This window comes from Drosophila eugracilis, unplaced genomic scaffold (genome assembly GCF_018153835.1).
Source record: "Drosophila eugracilis isolate 14026-0451.02 unplaced genomic scaffold, ASM1815383v1 contig_75, whole genome shotgun sequence".
NCBI classification, from domain to species: Eukaryota; Metazoa; Arthropoda; class Insecta; order Diptera; family Drosophilidae; genus Drosophila; species Drosophila eugracilis.
The window spans coordinates 2,980,761-3,000,497 of NW_024573645.1; the positions used below are offsets into that span (position 1 = coordinate 2,980,761).

General features: G+C 39.6%; 4 protein-coding genes across 4 annotated transcripts in view; 3 read left to right on the plus strand and 1 right to left on the minus strand.

The window, feature by feature from the left end:
- Positions 1-13: 13 nt before the first annotated feature.
- On the minus strand, positions 14-1,074 carry LOC108116629 (serine protease snake-like). Its single transcript, XM_017228608.2, has 3 exons — positions 957-1,074; positions 714-891; positions 14-652 (listed from the first exon to the last, which is right to left on the minus strand). Exons 1-3 carry the CDS (start codon positions 1,048-1,050, stop codon positions 64-66), a joined length of 861 nt encoding a protein of 286 aa, XP_017084097.1. The 5' UTR covers positions 1,051-1,074; the 3' UTR covers positions 14-63.
- Positions 1,075-1,247: 173 nt separating this feature from the next.
- LOC108116540 (bromodomain-containing protein 2) lies at positions 1,248-2,856 on the plus strand. The gene is made up of 2 exons (XM_017228478.2): positions 1,248-1,303; positions 1,363-2,856. Exon 2 carries the CDS (start codon positions 1,365-1,367, stop codon positions 2,778-2,780), a length of 1,416 nt encoding a protein of 471 aa, XP_017083967.2. The 5' UTR covers positions 1,248-1,303; positions 1,363-1,364; the 3' UTR covers positions 2,781-2,856.
- Positions 2,857-2,947: 91 nt separating this feature from the next.
- On the plus strand, positions 2,948-3,624 carry LOC108116541 (transcription initiation factor IIA subunit 2). The gene is made up of 2 exons (XM_017228479.2): positions 2,948-3,135; positions 3,217-3,624. Exons 1-2 carry the CDS (start codon positions 3,064-3,066, stop codon positions 3,463-3,465), a joined length of 321 nt encoding a protein of 106 aa, XP_017083968.1. The 5' UTR covers positions 2,948-3,063; the 3' UTR covers positions 3,466-3,624.
- A 1,494-nt stretch (positions 3,625-5,118) lies between these two features.
- The window catches only part of LOC108116648 (protein pellino), a 30,006-nt gene continuing 15,387 nt past the window's right edge, over positions 5,119-19,737 (plus strand). Inside the window, exon 1 of the mRNA XM_017228635.2 lies at positions 5,119-5,220. Coding sequence (XP_017084124.1) covers positions 5,210-5,220 — 11 coding nt within the window. The 5' untranslated portion in view covers positions 5,119-5,209. The remainder of the gene's footprint in view (positions 5,221-19,737) is intronic.

Genomic DNA, 19,737 nt, shown 5'->3' on the forward strand with positions numbered 1-19,737 from the left:
AAAATTTAATTCATTCTTTATAATGATCAAATTCGTTTTTAATTATGCAAATGTTGGCTACGACTAGCCGCTGTTTATTTCCTTTATGATCCAATCTTGGAAGGAGTGCACCCTGGTGTACAAACTGGGAACATTCGGAGTATCACATGCAATGCCTACCGATGTGATTCCCATGACTTGGAATTTACATCCATTTCCAGTATGGGCAATCAGGAGTGGACCACCAGAGTCACCATTACAAGTGTCCCTGTGACCGGGGTATCCAATGCACAATTGCGATTGTGCTTTATAGCCTTCGGGCAAGTCCTCATTTGGATACGTTGTCTCCCGACATGAGCGATTATAGTTTCGAAGTCTCACCTCCATCAGTTCCTTGGAAGGCTCGAAGTTATCATACTCCGTTTGACCCCAACCGATGGCAGTGAAGAAACTTAACTGCTCTCCATTATTCAAAGGAAGGCAGGCTGGCATTTTGTAAACGCTAAAGGTTACGTGTTTACGCAACCGAACAATCCCAATGTCATTGTAGAGCACCGGGTACCTGAAGTCCGGATGGGCCTTGCTTTCCAGAACCTCATAGTCCTCCGGCTCTGCATCGTCCGTGTTGCTATCGAAAACTAGTTCGCCCAGGCGCACAATATTTACTGATCCCCTAGAAATGATGTAATTTCTATAAGTGAATTCAGAGGTGGGATTACATATATAATACGTACACATCTGAATAGAAACAGTGGGCAGCCGTTAAAACCACCCGGTGACTAATCAACGTGCCTCCGCAGAACCACTTGGTATCGTTCTCAAGAGGGTTGACATGGCCAAGACGAGCAGCCATGGGATATTTCTTCGGCGGGGCAGGATTGCCACCAACTACAGTAGATCCAGTAGCTTTACCTAGTAAATATTTAATATATTCTTCGTGATATACTACTGTAGTATTTAATAAACACTAATCTTACCTGGAATGACAGATATTTGTACAAAGCTTAGGTAAGATATAAAAATCACTGATAAATCCATTTGCTTATATATTTTCCCCGAATGCAACTGCATCGTTGAAGGCTTTGATTAAGACTAAAATCTAGTCAATCAGTCATCTATTCTGTTTATTACGGATTCCACCTATTGAAGGTTAAGTGTTAGTGAGATTATGATGTGCTTAGTCTTACAAAATAGTATTTAAATGTTAAACAAATTACCACAGACTTTTACGTCAAGTAGTAGTGCTTGGAAAATGTGACAAACAGGTTCAGTATAAGTCGGTTTTCCAAGCTGAAAGAACTATCACCTTTACATCGGAAGTCGGGTTAGTTTAATTATTCGAAAAAGTGTTTAATGTTTAACTTTTATATTTAATCTACTAAGAAATGGACAATCTTATGCCACCACCGCGCTATGAACCGCCTCTTCAACCCGTGAATGGGATAGTCCAACCGCCGGTCATGCCACCAGAAAATCGTCCAGGACGCAGGACCAACTTACTGGAAGACATCAAGTCCACGTTGAACATTTTACTTCGGTGTCGCTTTTCGTTTTATTTTCGTAATCCCGTAAATTCGGTAATGTTGGATGTTCCCGACTATCACTCAAGGATCAAGTACCCAATGGACTTAAATACGATCAAAAAGCGTTTGCATAACAACTATTATTGGCAGGCAAGTGAGGCTATATATGATTTTGATCTGATTTTTGAGAACTGTAGAATGTATAATTTGGAGGGATCGCCGGTTTATAATGCTGGCATGGTGATGAAGGACGCCTTCTATGCTCGCATTGAAGCGCTTGATTTTAGCAAGGAGGAAGAAATAAAGCCTAAGGACAAGCGTAAAAGAAAGGCTAACGACAATTTTGACCTTCCTCCAGTTCCAACAGAATTACCTTCTACAGTGCCATTTCATTATCCGGTAAACTGCAATGGACGTATTTCTTCCAAGTACGTCTCCACCCCGATTCCCGGTGTAACACCTTTTAGACCGCCTATTCCAAGCTTCATAACACCAGATCCCAAAATAAGTTTCATGCCTATGAATCCATTGTTTCCAATGCTAAAGCCTTGGGATAGACCGATGGCAAGTAGCTTTAGAAATCCATCAGAAAATCATACTGTTCCTCCACCTCTTCTGCGACCAGTTGTCCTGCCACCTCCTTTGACTACTGCTCCTGTTGGACCAATACACATGCCATTGTCAATGTTGACATCTCCACCACCAGCTCCACCTTTGCCACCAAAACCCAAAACACCACCAGTCATAGTCTGTTACAAATCTCTGGACCGGTTGATTGAGAAGAGCCATTGTGATCATCTCCTGAAATCAATGGTTAAACAAAAACGCAAGGAGTTCACATGGGCTTTTAATAACGCTGAATACTGGCGACGATACGGCCCAAATAAGGACTACGACCATGATCGTGAAGAGAAACTGGATTGGCGTGTACTGCAGGATCGTTTAAACTCTGATAATTTTGAAAGCTTTGATACCTTTGTGAGCTCAGTCCGAAAGATGTTCCAAAATGCAATGCGCTGCTTTACGGGAGATATATTGGTTCAGGCCGCAACAAAGAAGTCCAACGAAATCTTTGAAAAAAGGTTGCCCAAGTACAGGGATCTAATAGCCAAAGCCAAGGAAAAAGCTCGTACATTGGTGGCGAGCAAGAAGGAAGATTTGGAAGCCGCAGGAAACCTAAGTGATCCAAATAATAGACTAGAGGCTGAAACCGATGCGGAACGATCTAATAAAGATATTAAAACGGACTACACATATGCTTCCGATTCATCAGAATAAATTATGAACACTTCAAAAATACGCTTCCTCAAAATATAAAACATTTTTGTAAATCGCAAATTTAAACAAAAACGGTCGATTGCCAATAACGCCCTCTACTGTTTGATTTACAAGCCCTACTCCATCTGGCAACCCAGCCAAACTAGTGCTGCAAAATATCGTTCCTGGACCCTTACCAACACTAAGCTGTTGCTTCGCATTAAATTTTTGTGGTCTAGTTAACAAGACGTAAACGTAAAATTCTAGGAAAAAGTGAAGATAAGCCGAAGTAAACAGAGATACCATGTCGTACCAACTTTACCGTAATACCACACTCGGAAACACTCTACAGGAGAGCCTCGATGAGCTGATTCAGGTAAGTAATAGATACCAAAATGGCCGTACTTTGCCAATGGTCGACAAAAACGCAATTTAATTTTCGTATTCCATATTGCAGTACGGCCAGATCACGCCTGGGCTAGCGTTCAAGGTGCTGCTCCAGTTCGACAAGAGCATCAACAATGCTCTAAACCAGCGGGTAAAGGCCCGTGTGACTTTTAAGGCTGGAAAACTAAACACCTATCGCTTCTGCGACAATGTCTGGACCCTCATGCTCAACGATGTGGAGTTTCGCGAAGTCCACGAGTTCGTCAAGGTGGACAAGGTCAAGATCGTAGCCTGCGACGGCAAGAGCGGCGAGTTCTGAACGCCACTGATCTGATCTGCTGAAAATCATACATACACCATTATAACCATAACAAATAGGTATAAGATTCGTAGCCGATAAGCTGGGTTGGCCACCGCAAACCAACCGATGTGATGCAGCAGGCATTACATGAAAATACACTGTTAATTCATAGTTGAACAAGTCGGCGATATTTATTATTTGTTAAGGGAAAATATTCGTTGTTTATTGAATTCCATATGGGGCTGACAAATAGCATAGGACTGCGTAATAGAAGTCTATTTTTTACCAAACCCTCAATTTGTTTCATGTATGTACTTGATAACGAATATTGCATTCATTCTTCTCTAAGGTTGAGTAAATGAATAATTTATTATTAGTGGAGCATTGTGCTTGAATATTTAATTGATCTGATAAGCAATCGATAAATTTATTAGTTTGCCGATATATTGAACCTAGGTAAAAAATCCGCAAATGACATTACAGATATCAAATGATGTGAAACAAATATTTTAAAAAACAAAATACGTATATATATTTAATGTATTTCATTTAATCGAATTAATTAACAGAGCTCGGCGAGGCAACAGAAGGTATTATCTTATTTATTTTGAGCGCTAAAGTTAACAGAGCTCTGTGACACAGCAGAGTAGGTATAGTCGGCGCAAATACCTAGTAAAGACAGGAACCAATTTAAAAGTTCGTTAGGTATTTTCTAGTACGATTTTTTTGTGTAGGCGTTTCAAGTGGGTTGCCTGCTTAGCCGACCTGCAGTCACACTAGCTCCAACGAATCAAAACCACCGCCCGCATCACCACGCATCGTTATTTGTTGTTGTCTACGCCGTTTTATCGCTGATAATTAAACAACAAAACAAAAGGAAAGGCAGGCGCACTGCCTTCGATTTTAAAACAAAATAACCGTGTATTAAAACTGCCAACTGCGATCGAATTCTAAGCGTTATAAATTGAAAACGCGCGCGAGATGCGGAAAAGCCAAACGCCGCGAGCTTTGTTTATGTGTATCGGAAAATAACACAGGAAAATCACTAAGATTCTGTGCGCGAATGAGCCAGTTCGAAAGTAATATAAATAATATCCAAAGCAGATTGCTGAATAAATCGCATTCGAGAGGTAAAAATGCAAATGCAAATCGGAAAGTGATTTTTGGGAGAGTGTGTGTGAGTGTGCGAAGTGACTAAGCGCCGCAAAGAAAGTGGAAAAGCGCTGGGGACGGGGTGTTGGAGAAGTGGGAAAGGGAAAAATCTAAAGTGCATTCATATTGCGTGCTAATCTCCGCCGTTTTTCCACTACAGAAACGTGAATATAATTACGGCGAAAGCGGATCAATAAAGTGATTTTTCGTGCAGTCAAACAACAACAAAAAATAAAACCTTGCGTTGGCGCCGCAGCAGCAGGAATTTTCGAAAAAAAAAACCAAGTAGAATCCGCCTGCAATGAAAATTATAAATAAAATTGTCTACCCCTCGAATTCTTTTTGTCTTCATTTTATTTTGTTTTCCAATTGGACTCCTGCTGCGCCGCCATCGCTTAAAAAACTACTTCTATCCTACTAGGAAGTAAAAGTCGCGTTGAAGAGCAATTAATATTAATCCTTAATATACATATCGATTATTTAAAGGTTTTACAAAAAGATCGGCAAAATTAATTTCCGTCGCATTAAAATCTTTACATCAAAACTGGATTATAACAGATCCGTTGATATTGGCACTCAGCAGGAAAACAACTCGGGGGTAACCAACAAAATGGTGAAACGGTAAGTTATCATCTATTTATCAAAAATGCATTTCAGATAGTCACTATCAGTGCGACCCAAGTGTAAATATACATATTTTTCGATATCGAGCGATGTCGTTAACCCGTTTTGACAGCCCTATTAGCGTTCATGTTCGTCACAGACCGTGTTTATTGCCCTACAGACCACGTTCCATAAAGATGATCCATCAAAATCAGAGCTAGATTGGGTTCATTGGGTACATTATAATTGTTGTCTGAGTATCTGATTTGTTTATACTAGAAACATTTTTTATTGTTTACATTCCTTTTCTGCAGAGTATATATCTATAGATTTCAATAACATTTGAAATATAAATATGATAAATTCTATTTCTTCACTCTTGCGAAACTTTTCTGTATTTCGTATTTAGAATTTGGATTTGCGTTGCATTTGCCGCGCCTGTCGGGTCTATTGAACCCCGAACCTCAAAATGCCTGATAAACATTCTCACCGCTTCATATCGCACAAATTATAACGCAATTTATAATTGTTTTCCTTGTTTTATATATTTTTTTGGTTTTTGTTAATCGCTACTACGTCGCAATGCAAGATTGCTTTTCTATTTTTGTGCGCATTTTGTCACTGCCTTTCCTTTTTTGCCCCCAACCTTTCTGTTTTCCCAGTGAACGGCGGCTCCAACAACAACCAACCCCCAGCTGGGAAAAAAACACCCCCTTCTGGTTGCACCAACACCACCACCGCACCACCGAAATCTTCATGTTTCAGAACTGAGAACTCAGAACTCCAGAACGCAACGCCGCATAAATTTCATGTGTGCGTTTTTCCCAAAAAACAAAAACAATTTATAAAAAATACAAAAGCAACCAGATGGCCATTAAGGTTCTATTTCAGGACCGGAACTCAAGCACCCTTGTATACAATTTTGCATTACCTATTAAGAACTCTAAGCTATACTCAATCTTTTATTAATAAAAAAAGATTTTTGCTTCAAGTTTTAAGTCGCTTGAAATTTAACCTATAACAGTACAAATTTATCAATTTCTCGGGAAGCTCTAATCATTTAATTAAAAGACTCGTGATAAAAGCTGGGTTATTTTCAGAATCTGTGAAGAAATTTAATTAACGTTGTAGAGTTTTGGTATGCAATATTTTTATCAGTTGTACTTGGCTTTCCGTCGCTTTTAAAATATAAAATCTTAAATTAAATGTAAGGCTTCATTTTTGATTACTTGTTATCCGAAATAAATAAACAAACAAATAAATCGGCACAGTTTGTTTATCAAAGCTGCGGTTTTCGGTGCCTATTGTTTTAATAACTAAGTTTCCAAGAAGTTGGTTTCCCAATACCCTATCTTCAAAGGGTATACAAATACATTGGCCCACTTAATTCAATTTCTGGGATACCCTTTTTCCAGTTGGGTTAACAGATAACTAGTTGCCGATAACTGCTTTCTATCCCCCGCCATTAAGTTCAAAGTGTTTAGGGAAATGAAAACTTGAGTGGAAAGCTCTCTAAAAAAAGTAGTGTTTCCAACACTGCGACTGAATGGGAATACCCTTTAACTTTAAGCTGAAAGGATACAGCACCATAACATCATTGAGATGACAGCAAAATAGAAAAGCGGCATTCAGTTTAACGCATGCGCCCTGACGTCACGACTGCAGCAGCGGAAAACAGCAACAACAACGACAAAAACGACAATAATAACAACAACATAATGTCCAAGTGGAGTTTGCCTTTGCAATTTGATTTTCTACACGATTTTCAGACTTTTCATCTGCGGGCCTCCAAAAAAGCAACAACAAAAACAAGGCTGCGCCTACATAAATAACTGCATACGTTGCATTCTCTTGCCTGCTCTCTTGCTCCCACTCCTTTTAGCTCTCTTCCACTCAACCTCTCTGGCTGCTTTTCTGTGCATCTCGCTCACGCTTGTTTAATTTTAGACTTCGCCTCTAACAATTTTAATACCCTTACAAAGATTATTCTGATTTCAAGGGGATACTTGAAAAGTTTTAATATAAATATATTTATGGAGTTATAACATATTCTAAATGCACAAAGAATGGACATATATCGAGTTGCAAAAAAATGTTTTTAGAAGTAAAATAATAAAATTATTGTAGGGCATAGAAGTTTATACTTTTCGTAGTTAACTTCCCTTCTCGTTTTCCATTACTTTGTCGCGTTGTTTTTCGTGTTCTTGTTGCCTTCTCTCTCTTACGTTGTTTATGTTGTTGTTGCCCTGCTGCTTTCCAAGCAGGTTCTTCTTGTTGCATTTTTACAGTTGTTAGGGTTTGTTGTTGTTTTTGTTTTTCAGTTTTTCTGAATTTTTGGTTTGTTGTTTTTGTTTGTCGCGCCCCCTCAGCATCATTTCCCCTGGCGTATTTCCAGAAATTTTCAGGCCTTTTCCTATTACACTACCTGCTTGCCCATTTTATCGATATATTTTATCAGCGGTAGTTTCTGTCTTATCGAAGCCATCTCGCTCGCACTCGTACACTTCCTGCCGTTTTACCTGAGTCCGCGACCTGTTCCCTATATTATTGTTGTTGTTCCTCTGCGGTTGTTCCATAGTTGGTGTTGTTGTTGTTGTGGTTCTGGCGATCGTCTCGCAGGGATTTATGTACAAATCCACAGCCTTCATGCATATGGCCGTGTCTGTTCTGTTTTGTTCTGTTCGGTGTTTATTAAATTCCACGATGCGTGTACAGGCGCGGTTGGGAATGTAGTGGTGTTCAAGGCTAAGTTTGCTGTATACTCACATTTTTAATAAGATCAAATCAATTTCCTTTCTAAAAGGCGTAGTTATTCTAATTATTCCACCAGCTTTTATTCGTTATTTAACGATATTTTGAATAACAGATACAGTTGCAATAATAAAATAGTATTTTACACCAGTATTTAACACCAACATCGTTATGCTTGTAAATTTTAAATTATCCATTTGTGCCCAGTACAATATTAAGTCGCAACAATGAATTACGCCTGACAATTAAATATATATTTAATCAGTGCTTCCTGTCAGCTTAATTTCAGGCCTATTATCTTGACCGCAGCTGTGCGCTTGCATTTTGAGTTTTCGATTTTCAGTGGCTGCACAGCGGCCGTTTGCCTTCTGCTTGGAAATTTATTTGTCTGCACGCCGATCCCCATTATGTTCATTGGTGTATGTATGGGTGTATGGCTTGTGTGAATCGCTTCCTTGTATTTCTCTCCATCTGTCCATCTCTTTCTTTCATTCTTCCATCTGTTTATTCTTTTTTGGCGATTAAAATTAAAATTTAATTCCGCCGGTCTGCTGGCTGTTATACATACATACACATACTTATGTATTTGTTGTTGTTGCCTGCTCTTGTCTGTCGGCTGCCATTGCACCGTTTATTCATTGAGCTTGGCTTTGTTTTGCTGACTTCCTTGTTGTTTCCCCCCTACTTCCCATCCCCTTTAACTGCAATTTTACCACCGCCTGTTGCTGCGCTTAGCAACATTTTGCTTATGTTGCTCATTTGTTAAGTGCAAATTTATTTATGAAAATCCCACCACATACACACACAATTTCTGGCTGATTCATATGCACATACCCTCGTATAAGCATAATTAACTGATATTATTCATGGCCATGACTCGAGTGAATAACGCCGGAATTACACTTTTTGGCCAAGGGTTGAGAACTAACTCATTTTGAGGTAACACAAATTTCAAGAGTAGACTACACAGTTTATTAATTATTTAAAACATTTAAAAGACTTCTTTAAAGAAACAGAAACATAGAAAAAGTATCCTTTTTAGCTTAAAAGATATATATTTTACTATCACCACATGAATTTTCTATGTTCACCTACCTTTGCTTATCTTATATTTACCTTAAAATCATTGAAATAAACAGTCTTATCAGGACGACAGCCCAGCTTATGATTCTAATAATTTACAACCTCTTTATCATGCAAACGATGAGTTACCTTTTTGAGAAATTGGAATTTCTTTATTTGCTTTTAATTCAATTTAATGAATGAAATGTATAGACTTATATGAAGTGACACATTTCAATATTGTGGGGAATTTCAAGAGAAGCAGAAGCTTAGTTTGTCATTGCTATTTGAATGGAAAATTGGTAGCATCCGCCTCAGAATATCATGTTCACCTTGACAGTTCTTTAGCTGAAAGTTTAATTAACTAAGATTAACATTTCAGGCTGTCTAATGGATATATCCCCCTTTTCACTGTCTTTCTCTAGCTAGACTGCCAGTTTGAGGAACATTTTAAGTTGGCTGTATGCGCGTGGCTTTAAGCCCGTTGTCAGCTTTTTCAACTTTTCAGCTGCTGCATTTTGCATTTGCCCTTGTTTATCATTTCACTTTTGTTTCAACGCGAAGTGCACTGATAAGGTGCAGGAAAATCTCTGATTAGCTGAGTGCAGCTGCCGCCACAAAAAGAAAACAGGGGTGAAAAAAAAATGAAAAATTAATCAGACAAGTAAATACACGTGACCTGGATCTGGGCTCTGGAAATCTAAAGAGAAAACCTTAATTAGGAGCGTATTTGTTCGTGTGTTTGGTTCTGATAAGCACTGGCGGAAAATGTCAAGCGCAAAATGCAAACAGTACAAGCAGCCAGACAAGCTCTGGCTGGATAAATAAACTAAATAAAAATAAAAATAACTTTTTCGTACTAATCACGAGTGTGTGCCGAAGCTGCCGTTGTGCTCTCCCATTGAATTCCTTGTGATTCGAGGCACAAAGAGGCGGAATAATCGGTATCAACAACCTCATCGAGGTCCCATCTTCCACCCCATTCCCCACTTAACATTACCCCTCCAGCCTCATTCACGACTGTCCCTATTTGCTGACCGAAAGCCGCTTCAGCTGTAATATTTACTGCTGAACGGATCTGAGACGCAGTACAGTGGTTACTCTCTAATATGGATGATGTAAAGATATATATTTTAAACTACCACTAGGTTTTATTATTAAGCTTTTCTTTAATTTTGATTAATTTAGATTTTCCCCTTAAAAATGTAGTTCTGTCGTGCATCCAAAATCCTTAAGCTTCCACTACGTAAGAAACCACTGCGACAGGAACGGGAAAATAGGAGATCAATTTCGATAGCTGGCGGCTCTGAGTTCAAAGTTCACGGCGCTTATCAATGCGCACATCTCTCGGACATCGCCTGAGATTGGAGCCAAATTGCTGTGGCGTGCATTGGCATTTGAACTCGAAGTGTCAAAAGCACGAACCGTTTGAGATTACCCAAAATGGGGAGGCAAGTTTGATGCTCTCGGGCGGTTGACCCACATAAGGAAGCAGTCAGTCGCCTCCCCCAGAGATTGCCCCTCTTTTCTTATTTTTTTTCTGCTGGCCAAGTGAAAGTTTTCTCTTGTTACTGCTCCGTTGGCTTTGGCTTAAGTAATTTACAACAATTTACGACAAATTTGCATTTGGGCCCGATGGATTTTTCGGGCTGTGTGGTGTGAAAAATATGAAAGTGAAAATACAAATTGCTTAATGAACGTATTTAACTTTGATTTGCAAGTGGATAAAGCTGCTTGATGTAAAAAGTTACTTTTTTTTATTTAGCGGGATGATGGACTTGTAGAGACTTTGAAATGAATATGCTACCACTGTTCACCAGGTCCAGACAGGATATGGGCCTGGCCGGGCTGCAGCTGCAATGAAAACTTGCCACTACATCCTGTAGTGAAAAATGAAACAATGTTTAATAAAAAAAAAACACAAAACCGCACAAAAAGTGCCAACATTGTCGCATAAAACGTCAGGGAGGAAGTCAAGGGTGAACGACCACAGGGACATCCAGTAGACAGACAGACGATTCGATTAAACTTTTATGCAAGGTGAAGTATTCAAACAAAGTACACGTCATTTAGTCGGTTCTAAAACTGTTAAAAGTTTTGGGAAAGCACCAAGAACTAAACTTTATAAGGGAAATAACAAGTTCTTAAAGTTTAAGGCTAAAGGACTAAAGAAATTTATTAGCTTCGAGCAAGGTAACTCATAAGTTTAATCAGTGAATAATACGCAAAAACCATTTGTGATTTTAGTCTCATTAACTTGCCCAACTTATAGGCCATTTTTCTGATGCCCAGACTCTTCTAAAAGTTGGCTAAAACTTACATACGGGCTTAGACCTTTACTGTTGCCTGTTCCTGTTGCCTTAGCCATTTGCCAGACGTGAACAAGCTTTTGTATATGATTTGACCTTAATTCCCTGGCACATTGCACTTTAAATGCAGGCTGACTGTTGGAAGCTGCTCCTTTAAGTGCATTTTGAACTTTGTTTGCGGGGCGCTCTTCTTCTTTCTTCTACCCAGCTTGTTTTTGGTTTTGTCGGGCATTTCCGGTTTGTGTGAGCGAAGACGAAGAATAAGGCGAAGATGAGGAGCCTGGCTAAGCTTGGCCCGGTGAAAGACGTTGTTGGTGGGCCAGGTCCTCAAGTGGACAGGCGAGGGCTTGGCGGAGAAGACACAGAGAGGACCATATCCTTTGTCTGAGAGTTGGCTTAGTTCGAGTTTCAACCGGCACAATGTGCCCGCAGGAAAGTGAGTGTGTGTGCCAGACTGTTTTTGCCACAAAGGATAGAGGATATTGCTCTCCTCCCTGTGAGTGTCCTCAGTGTTTGTGTGTGTGTGTGTGATAGGTCATTGGCTGCTGTCCTGCCATCTCAGCCTTTTCCCCTCTGGGAGAGAAGAAAAAACTTTTGCCCAATTTAAATTTATACTAAAAATTTGTTTTCCTTCTTTGCTCTTATTTTTTGCAGGTAAGTCTCGCTTGAAAACTTTCGGAGTTTAAGGCAATTGGAAACTGTTACTGCCACTGCGCTGCCTGCCCCCGCACAACGCCACTTGACTTTGGCCAAGACCTGGAGGTGGATTGAATTGGTTTCGGTTTGGTTTTCGACAACTTTTTTCTTTCGCCCAGCATATTTAGTTTTTTTCATATGCGGTTTTTGTGAACTCATTTGAAATAATTACACGGGTCTAACTCAATGTCTCAAGTTGGCCTGGGACGCGTTTATTTTCGTGAACAATTGATTTCCCACACACGGAGACACAGAAACTGCAAAAATCACAAAGACCAGAAATGGGAAATTCCTTAGTTATTGTTGGATCCGCATAAATATGTATCTTAGTTAACAGTTGAAAATCGCGTGGGCCGACTCCGCGAAGTCTGTTGGAGTTTGGCTCGTTGCTAGCCTTGTTAGCTTCGGCTTAGGCGTTGCTGCCTTCTTGTAGGTTGGCAAATATCCATTCTGAGAATTCGTTTCAGATGTGCCTTAACTTTAATTGGCAAGATATTATGTTGGTCCATAGAATTTAGCTGCATTAGAACCAGTAACGCTTCCCACTTAGTTTAAGTGAGTTGTATTTAATCAGGGTTATCTTAGGTATTCCGGGAATTTATGTGAGAAGTTTCTAATGAGGTTAGAAAATAAATACATTTTTATAAGTTATGCTAATAAACTGTAATCTTAGGCAGTAACCTAAATGTGTTTCTAGTTAATGTATTCGTAAGGTAAAATAATATTCATAAAAGTAAGGTTTTAACATTTTTTGCTTTAAAATCGATACTCTTTTTGACTAGCTTTAAGCAAAGATAATAGAGACTAATGAGCCCACAAGGGGAAAGTCGGGGGCATGCATTATCTATATGCATTCCGCCTAAGTCCAAAGCCGCGTTCGTTCCCATTTTTCGTGGCTAAGAGCAACGCAGCCAGGAGATTAACATGGCCATTCCCCCATTTCTTGGGGCTTCCCTTCTCTCAGCGACCCAATTAAACTGTTTACTTGCATAATTTCCACGTTAGTTAGTGCGTAATTGCATTAGTTGGAGTGTTAATAGACCATGCACAACTTTTCGCGCAATTTTCAAATGGCAAACAGACTAAAATTGATGAACAAACCATGCCATGATTATGCTGTTGATGATGATGATGATGATGATGATTAAGGCGCGCCTTCATTTCAGTTTTCTATAGGTTGGGTTGGGTCTGGATCTAGGTCTGGCACACTGATTTGTAACTGCAATTGCAGCACACATACTCTTGCATATATGCATTCTTGGCACACAATTGCTGTGGCATTTATTGGGTGTTATTGTTGCGGTTTCGCAGTTGACCCACATTTATCGTATGGCAATATGTTGCGCAGTTTATGCTGCTAACAAGTTGGGGTCTGGGATAGGTTTTAGAGATACCCACCAGATCGAGAGGAAGTTACACCAAAAGGTGTCATTGCGATTATTATTTATGCATTACGTGTGTGTGTGTGTGTGTGTATGAGCCGTATTGATTCGTGGGAAAACTGGAGCAAAATAAATCCATCATATGAAAAGAGAGAGAGAGAGGAGCTTATTTCCGCACAAACAAGATATCTTTGCACTGCACTTAAAAGTATTAAATTTCGCATAAATAATAAGTAATCTTTTGTGGCCTAAAGTAACTAGTTAAAGATTCATGGCCAGCTTTGAAAACTATCCAGAATGTGGGAAGTTTTACTATTTTAAACAAATTAGTAAGAAATTTGAGTTACAAAGTGATGAATGAAGTGAAATGACAGACCTTTCCTTCCCTCTTTTCTGTCTTAGAAAATTGTTATTCTGCATTTAGTAAATCCCAAGAAAATGCACTGGTAATTGCTGTTATCTTCATGCCTCCATCCAACCGCAAAAATGAGAGACAGGCCAAGAATAACAATACCATTTCTGCTGATAAGCACACTTTGGCCTTTCCACAGGGTCTAAAAGGCAGCTGGGGCCAAGATGCGGTCGTGACTTTGTGCGCGTTGGCGTTATAAGAGATTGAGAATCTCTTCACGAATTCGAATATTAAATTTAAATGGTTTTATGAATCTAACAACCACAACAAGAATAATCAAGATTATGAAACAATTTTGGCATTTTATCTAGTGTAATCTACCTCAGCTTGATCCTCTTAATCATGGGTCAATGTCTTACCTGCTGAAACTCTCTTTTATCATCTGCAAAAACAAGTTGCCGCAGGTTCAATTACCTGAATGGATTATTGGGCTTAAGAGGGTTTTCTCATAAGCAGAATGATAAGATAAAGGAAGATAGTACTTACTTTTAGGGTCCATTCGGATTTACTGGGTTCAGAGATCAGAGATTAGTTTATCTTTGAGATGCTCATTACGTTTTTTTGTTTTTGTATCTTCTAATTTCGTTTACCTGACCCACATTCGATCTGTAAGATAACACCTGTTGGATGACCTCAGCTTAATTGACACTCTGAATCATTTTCTTACAATGAAGGCTTTGTTTCAATTGTTAGTCATTTGCACGTAATATGCCTCTCTCCGCCACTCCCCCTTTGACGCCATCCATGAGCTGAGATAAACCACGCCCATCGACATCTGCTACCAATTAATGGGCAGATGAAAAAAAAAGTAAAACATCCATTAAATTGCTGCAATTAACTAACAAATTGTTGGGGCAGATCAGTGATTAAAACATGAAAATGCTTTCATTAAACGAGCAGTAAAAAGAAAACAAATAAAAAGAGTTTTCAGCAGGCGATTAACTAACATTTTTGTGGCTATAAAAGTTAAAAGCTGTTAAAAATAATAAACCATTAAATGGTGTGGAGTAAGGCCTTAAGGTATAGGAAGGAAATCATGGAAAATATATGGATTAAGATTGATCATCGAATAAATGCATTTATTCTGTGCAAACTATATAAAGCTAGATGGGATCAGTTATTGAATTTGACAGGGAGATCAATTAAGAGTGTCATCTGAGGTCAGATATCGAGTAAGATAGATTACTACGCTTATTATGTGATGATATACTATAGATGAAAGAGTCTAAAGTTTGCTATAGTAATGACTTGAAATGTATATCTAACTTACGACATTATCTTGATGATCATCTTGATTTTCCCACAAAAGCCAACAGCAGTTGCCCCTGAAGAGCTCAACGCTCTAGTGCCCGGCTCTCTACTGAATCTATAAATATTTTCCTATAGATAATGCTCATGTTCTTTTCTATATTAAAGTAAACTTTATAAATAAATGTAAGCACCGATGATAACAACTCCAAGGGCATGCAAACATGATCGCCTTAAAGGCAGTCATCTCATCTCAGGTTTTTCCTCTTTTTCTCTAATGAAACTGAAGATAGGCAATTGTTTGCTGTGAAAAACTGAAGTTCAAAACGATTAAATCATCGATAAAAACCTAGGAAAAAAAAAAGCGAAAGAAAAATGAAAACCTGATGGCTGGCCTGCGCCTGCCTGCGTCACAGATGGAAGCAAAACTGGTTCGACTTGGGCTTCGACATCGATGAGGCAATGTGGCAATGTCGCTGACCAGCTTTTCATTGCACCTTTACTTTACTTCGGCTTAAGCCCCACACCTCCCTTGGCTTTTCATCGCGTGAAAGTGAGTACGCTTGGCCTTTGTCTTTGGTCTTCAGTCGGCGTCTGAGTTTGCACTGATTATGGCAATTGCAATTGCAATTGTCGCTGCAAACAATGCGGCATAAAAAGCAACAACAACAACAACAACAACAAAAAAAAGAAGAAGAAAATCAAAGAAAATAAAAGCTCGACGCAATAGCCAAAGCCAAACAAAAGTAATGAAAAGAAATGCAGCTCGCTGAGTGATATATACTCTTGCCTTCAGGTTTCGTAATTTAAAGAAAATCTGTGTAATATGCGGAAGAAAACGAGTTCTGGATATAGGATTACGGCTTAAGGTAGACAAAGGGTTTTCCTCTTTTCAGAAGAATATTAAGAGAAAGGTTTTCCTGGCTGATAATAGGTTTGCACTTCCATAGAATAAGTAGATGTCTTTTTTACCAATTTGCAATTGGATTTTTGGTGATTTCTTAAATAAAGAATGGCTTTTCCTATAACCCAAACAAAACCCAAAGCTAGGGTATATCCAGATTCGCTTAACCCCAGATAGACTTCCTTTTGATGTTGATTTTTGTGCTGCTGTCTGTCATTGTCGCCTTGAGACGACATAGTCTGCTGCGTCTTTTGGGTTCAGCGTCTGATTATTGACGAAGTCGACGTCGTCGTCGTTGGCTGGTTGGTTGTCACACAGTGTTGTTGACATGCCCGGTGTCCCCCGCCGGCGATTCCCATCCCCCCCTATAAGAGTATATATTGCCACCAACTCCTCTGGCTCCTACGATCCGTCTCCATAAATCCCAGGCTGCGCCAAGGTGCTCATGGTGCGCTCTGTGTGTGCACTGCACTTGTCAACGCAATTTGTGGTTTTGTTTCTATCTCTGCGCCTGCCACTCCGCCACTAGGAGGCGGCGCTCTCCCTCCATCTCCATCTGGAGTCGTCTGCTGGCTACTTGTCATGGATATATATATGAGAATGTTCGTAGATATATATATATGTATATAGATTGCCCGTGTGCGTGTCCATTGCGACCGTGTGTGGCCTGAACCGGGCTTGTCCATATGGGGAGCCATAGCATTTGCATTAAAAATCCATGAGAAATTGATTTTTTCGTTCGGTTTTTCCTTGTTTTTGTATTGTTTTTGTTTTCGTGCGGCTGCTGCTGCTGCTGCTGCTCCTGCCGTTGCAATTAAATAAAAATTATCTGCACGCTTTGGCGATTTGAGAATTCATTGAACAAACATCAAGATATGTCAGTGGGGAGTGGGAATATATATGTATATAGTATAGTATGGCATTGCATCTGTCTGCGATTTGTTCGAGCGCGTTAAATTGATTTGTGTCTATAATGATGACCAATTGACTTTGATTCAAAGGCGATAACTGGGTGCAGCTTTTATGACAGTTTCTCAAGTGTTCTTTTGTGATAATTTTCAAGTTTGATTTTCGATATCTATGGATATTTATAGATTTTATGATTAAGTAAACAAACGATAAACAAAACCAACAAATGATTATTTGCTTTTTGTAATTTCATTGTTCTGCAGGTTAGGAATGGAATATTACGGCTGTTTTTAAGTACTTGTTATAGTTCGTATTTATCACATTATTTTCATTATAACTCCCAGTAAGTAACTTCCAGAGAAAACAATACTTCAATGAGTAATTCGGTTTATTCAATTTACCAACTCTTAAGCTTCTTAAAAACCGTATTAGCATTTTCATGGAGGTGGAAAACACCATTGCCATTTGTGAGATTATTTGGGTTAACCGGTTAGCCTTGACAGTAATGTGCGAAGGTCGATATCTTATGGCTTTGCAGCGGTATTTTTGCTTAATAATTTCCCACTTCCGTTGATAAGATCCTACGTGTTGTGCGGCAAACGGAAATGGAATAAAAACCAAACTGAAATTTAACAACTTTGCCAACGAAACTTATCAGAGTGTGTGCTTAGTGTTCATAAATATATATATACAGACATATTTAACATGTAAGCACGACTTGGGGCTATAAAAGTTGTGCGCCAATATCCGTTCCAAATTGTTATGGCCAAAAGAAAAGCGAAAGAAAAGCGGCTAAAAGTAAAATTGAAAGTGCGCCTTGGTAAATTTGACTAATGGGTTTTTTTTCGACCACACGCTCTCTGATGGATAACCTTTGGGCACTCACTCAACGTAATCGAATCGACAAATTCTAGGCATTTCGTAAATCTGTTGGAGTTTTTCCTTGATAGGGGTGGGGGCTTGGCCAACCCCTTTGGAAACTTGAAAACTTGGAAACTAGAACGGAACTGAGCAGCGTTTGTTGCATTAGCAAAATTGAAATAACAACAGCAGCAACCTTACATGTGTGCTATATGGTATATGGTATATATGGTACCTATATATATGCCAAACAAGGGCATCCCCCGAATTGGGGTCGTGGTCGGGCGGTGGGCCGGTCGGCCCATCAAAAAGGGAGCCAACGAACGTTTCTCAACAATTAAATTTCTGGTCTGTCGCTTAGCGAGTTGCCCTTTGACATTTGCATTTTGGCTTTTGGGATCTGGAGAGATGTCAAAACGTAGAGGACCTTGCCGCTATTTTGGCATTAAACCGAGTGCTTTACGATTAACGGTTCCGACAGCCCCAAAAGCCATTTCTCAAATGTCATTTTTAAGCCTCACAAAAGCGCTGTTATTTATTTTTGTTAATCGCGGAAAGAAGAGAAGTTTAAATTCTATAATTAAAAATAAATAAAATAGTCTTTTAGTCATTAAACTTTAAACATTTTAAGATTTTACAAATATTTAGTTTTCATAACAAACTTGTAAACTCAAAATGTCAAACTAATTCCAATCTCGATCGGTTAGCCTGACAGCAGACTGCACATTTACGTTTGTTAAGCTCAAGATCTCTCGACATGGTAACAGAAATAAGCCAGCTTACGAGCCACGACACAGCGAGCCCGGTCGAAAGCAGAGCAGAGTCTAAGAGGCTAGAAACCAGACGACAAATGCCACAGAACACGTAATGATGATAAACGCGGGATGCAAGAAGTGGCCAAGTGGGTGGGTGGATGGCGGTGGCAAGCATTGCAATAGGAATGGGGGTAGAATGTGAAGTGGATAGATGGTGATGGGAGGAGGTCTGTGGGGCCTGTTCTTTAACCCATACAGCTCGGTGACATAATCGGCACAGTTGGCCTGGCAACAACTGTTTTGCCAGTGCTTGTTGTTACAAAACAGTCAGCTGGAGGGGCTTTTCGAGGGGCAATGTATGGTGGGAGTTGTGCTGGGTGGGAAGAAGGCACCTTCCCTACAGCCCTTCCCCCTTTACCACTTGATATTATAATAAACATATACTTATGTATACCGAAAGTCTGACTGTGCGTTGTGCGGACTTCCGATGACGAATGGGACATTTTCTCAATTTACCTTTGCGCCGGATTTTCGAGAAAATTATACCTTGGTTCCACTCCAGGAGTTGCCTGGCAACGATTTCCAATTAATTATTTGCATAGCCAGCGTATTACCAGGAAAATTGTAATAGGAGCGTATTAAAAACGATTCAGCCAACTTGACGGTTAATTTGTACAAAGAACTCATATCGATAGTAGCAATCAAAGTAATGATGCTTTTCCCGGACAATCGATAGCCCTTGATTGGCTTGTGTAATCGTTAGGGGGGGAGGTGGAGAGGTAAAACGGAAGTTACATGGGTAACCATAGGTAGGTATACCTTACTACCTTACTACCTACTACTACTATCCAGCAATCTTACCAATCAATATTCACGCACACTCGCTTGCTTTTCCCCCTCAATTTCTTTTGGGGTTTTCGCTGGAAACGGAGATTGGAGGTCATGCCGTGTCTGACCCAAAACTGCACGTTTTCTGTCAGTTGGTGTGTGTTTGTTTGCTTTTTGGTCTGTGACCTTTGACATCTGACTGCCATGAGCCCAGTTGATTGACATAATTCATTTCGAACGCAACGCCTAGATTTGGTTTCGAATTATGGAAATACAGTCCCCTTTTCTTCGTCGTATATCGATTCCGTCTAAATGTCAATCGAACTTTGCTAAATGTCATTGAACCGTCCGATGCTGATCGGTGGGCGTAAGCTTAGCCTGTGGGCAGGGTCGGTGTAGGGGTCTTTTTTGTTGCCTT

Excerpts from the sequence above, each read along its gene's own strand:
- LOC108116541 (XM_017228479.2), top strand. The coding sequence starts at position 3,064 with ATGTCGTACCAACTTTACCGTAATACCACACTCGGAAACACTCTACAG. Across the intron at positions 3,136-3,216 it reads GCCTCGATGAGCTGATTCAG|TACGGCCAGATCACGCCTGG; the intron begins GTAAGTAATAGA and ends TCCATATTGCAG.
- LOC108116540 (XM_017228478.2), top strand. The coding sequence starts at position 1,365 with ATGGACAATCTTATGCCACCACCGCGCTATGAACCGCCTCTTCAACCC.
- LOC108116629 (XM_017228608.2), bottom strand. The coding sequence starts at position 1,050 with ATGCAGTTGCATTCGGGGAAAATATATAAGCAAATGGATTTATCAGTG. Across the intron at positions 892-956 it reads ACAAATATCTGTCATTCCAG|GTAAAGCTACTGGATCTACT; the intron begins GTAAGATTAGTG and ends AATATTTACTAG. Across the intron at positions 653-713 it reads CACTGTTTCTATTCAGATGT|GGGATCAGTAAATATTGTGC; the intron begins GTACGTATTATA and ends CATCATTTCTAG.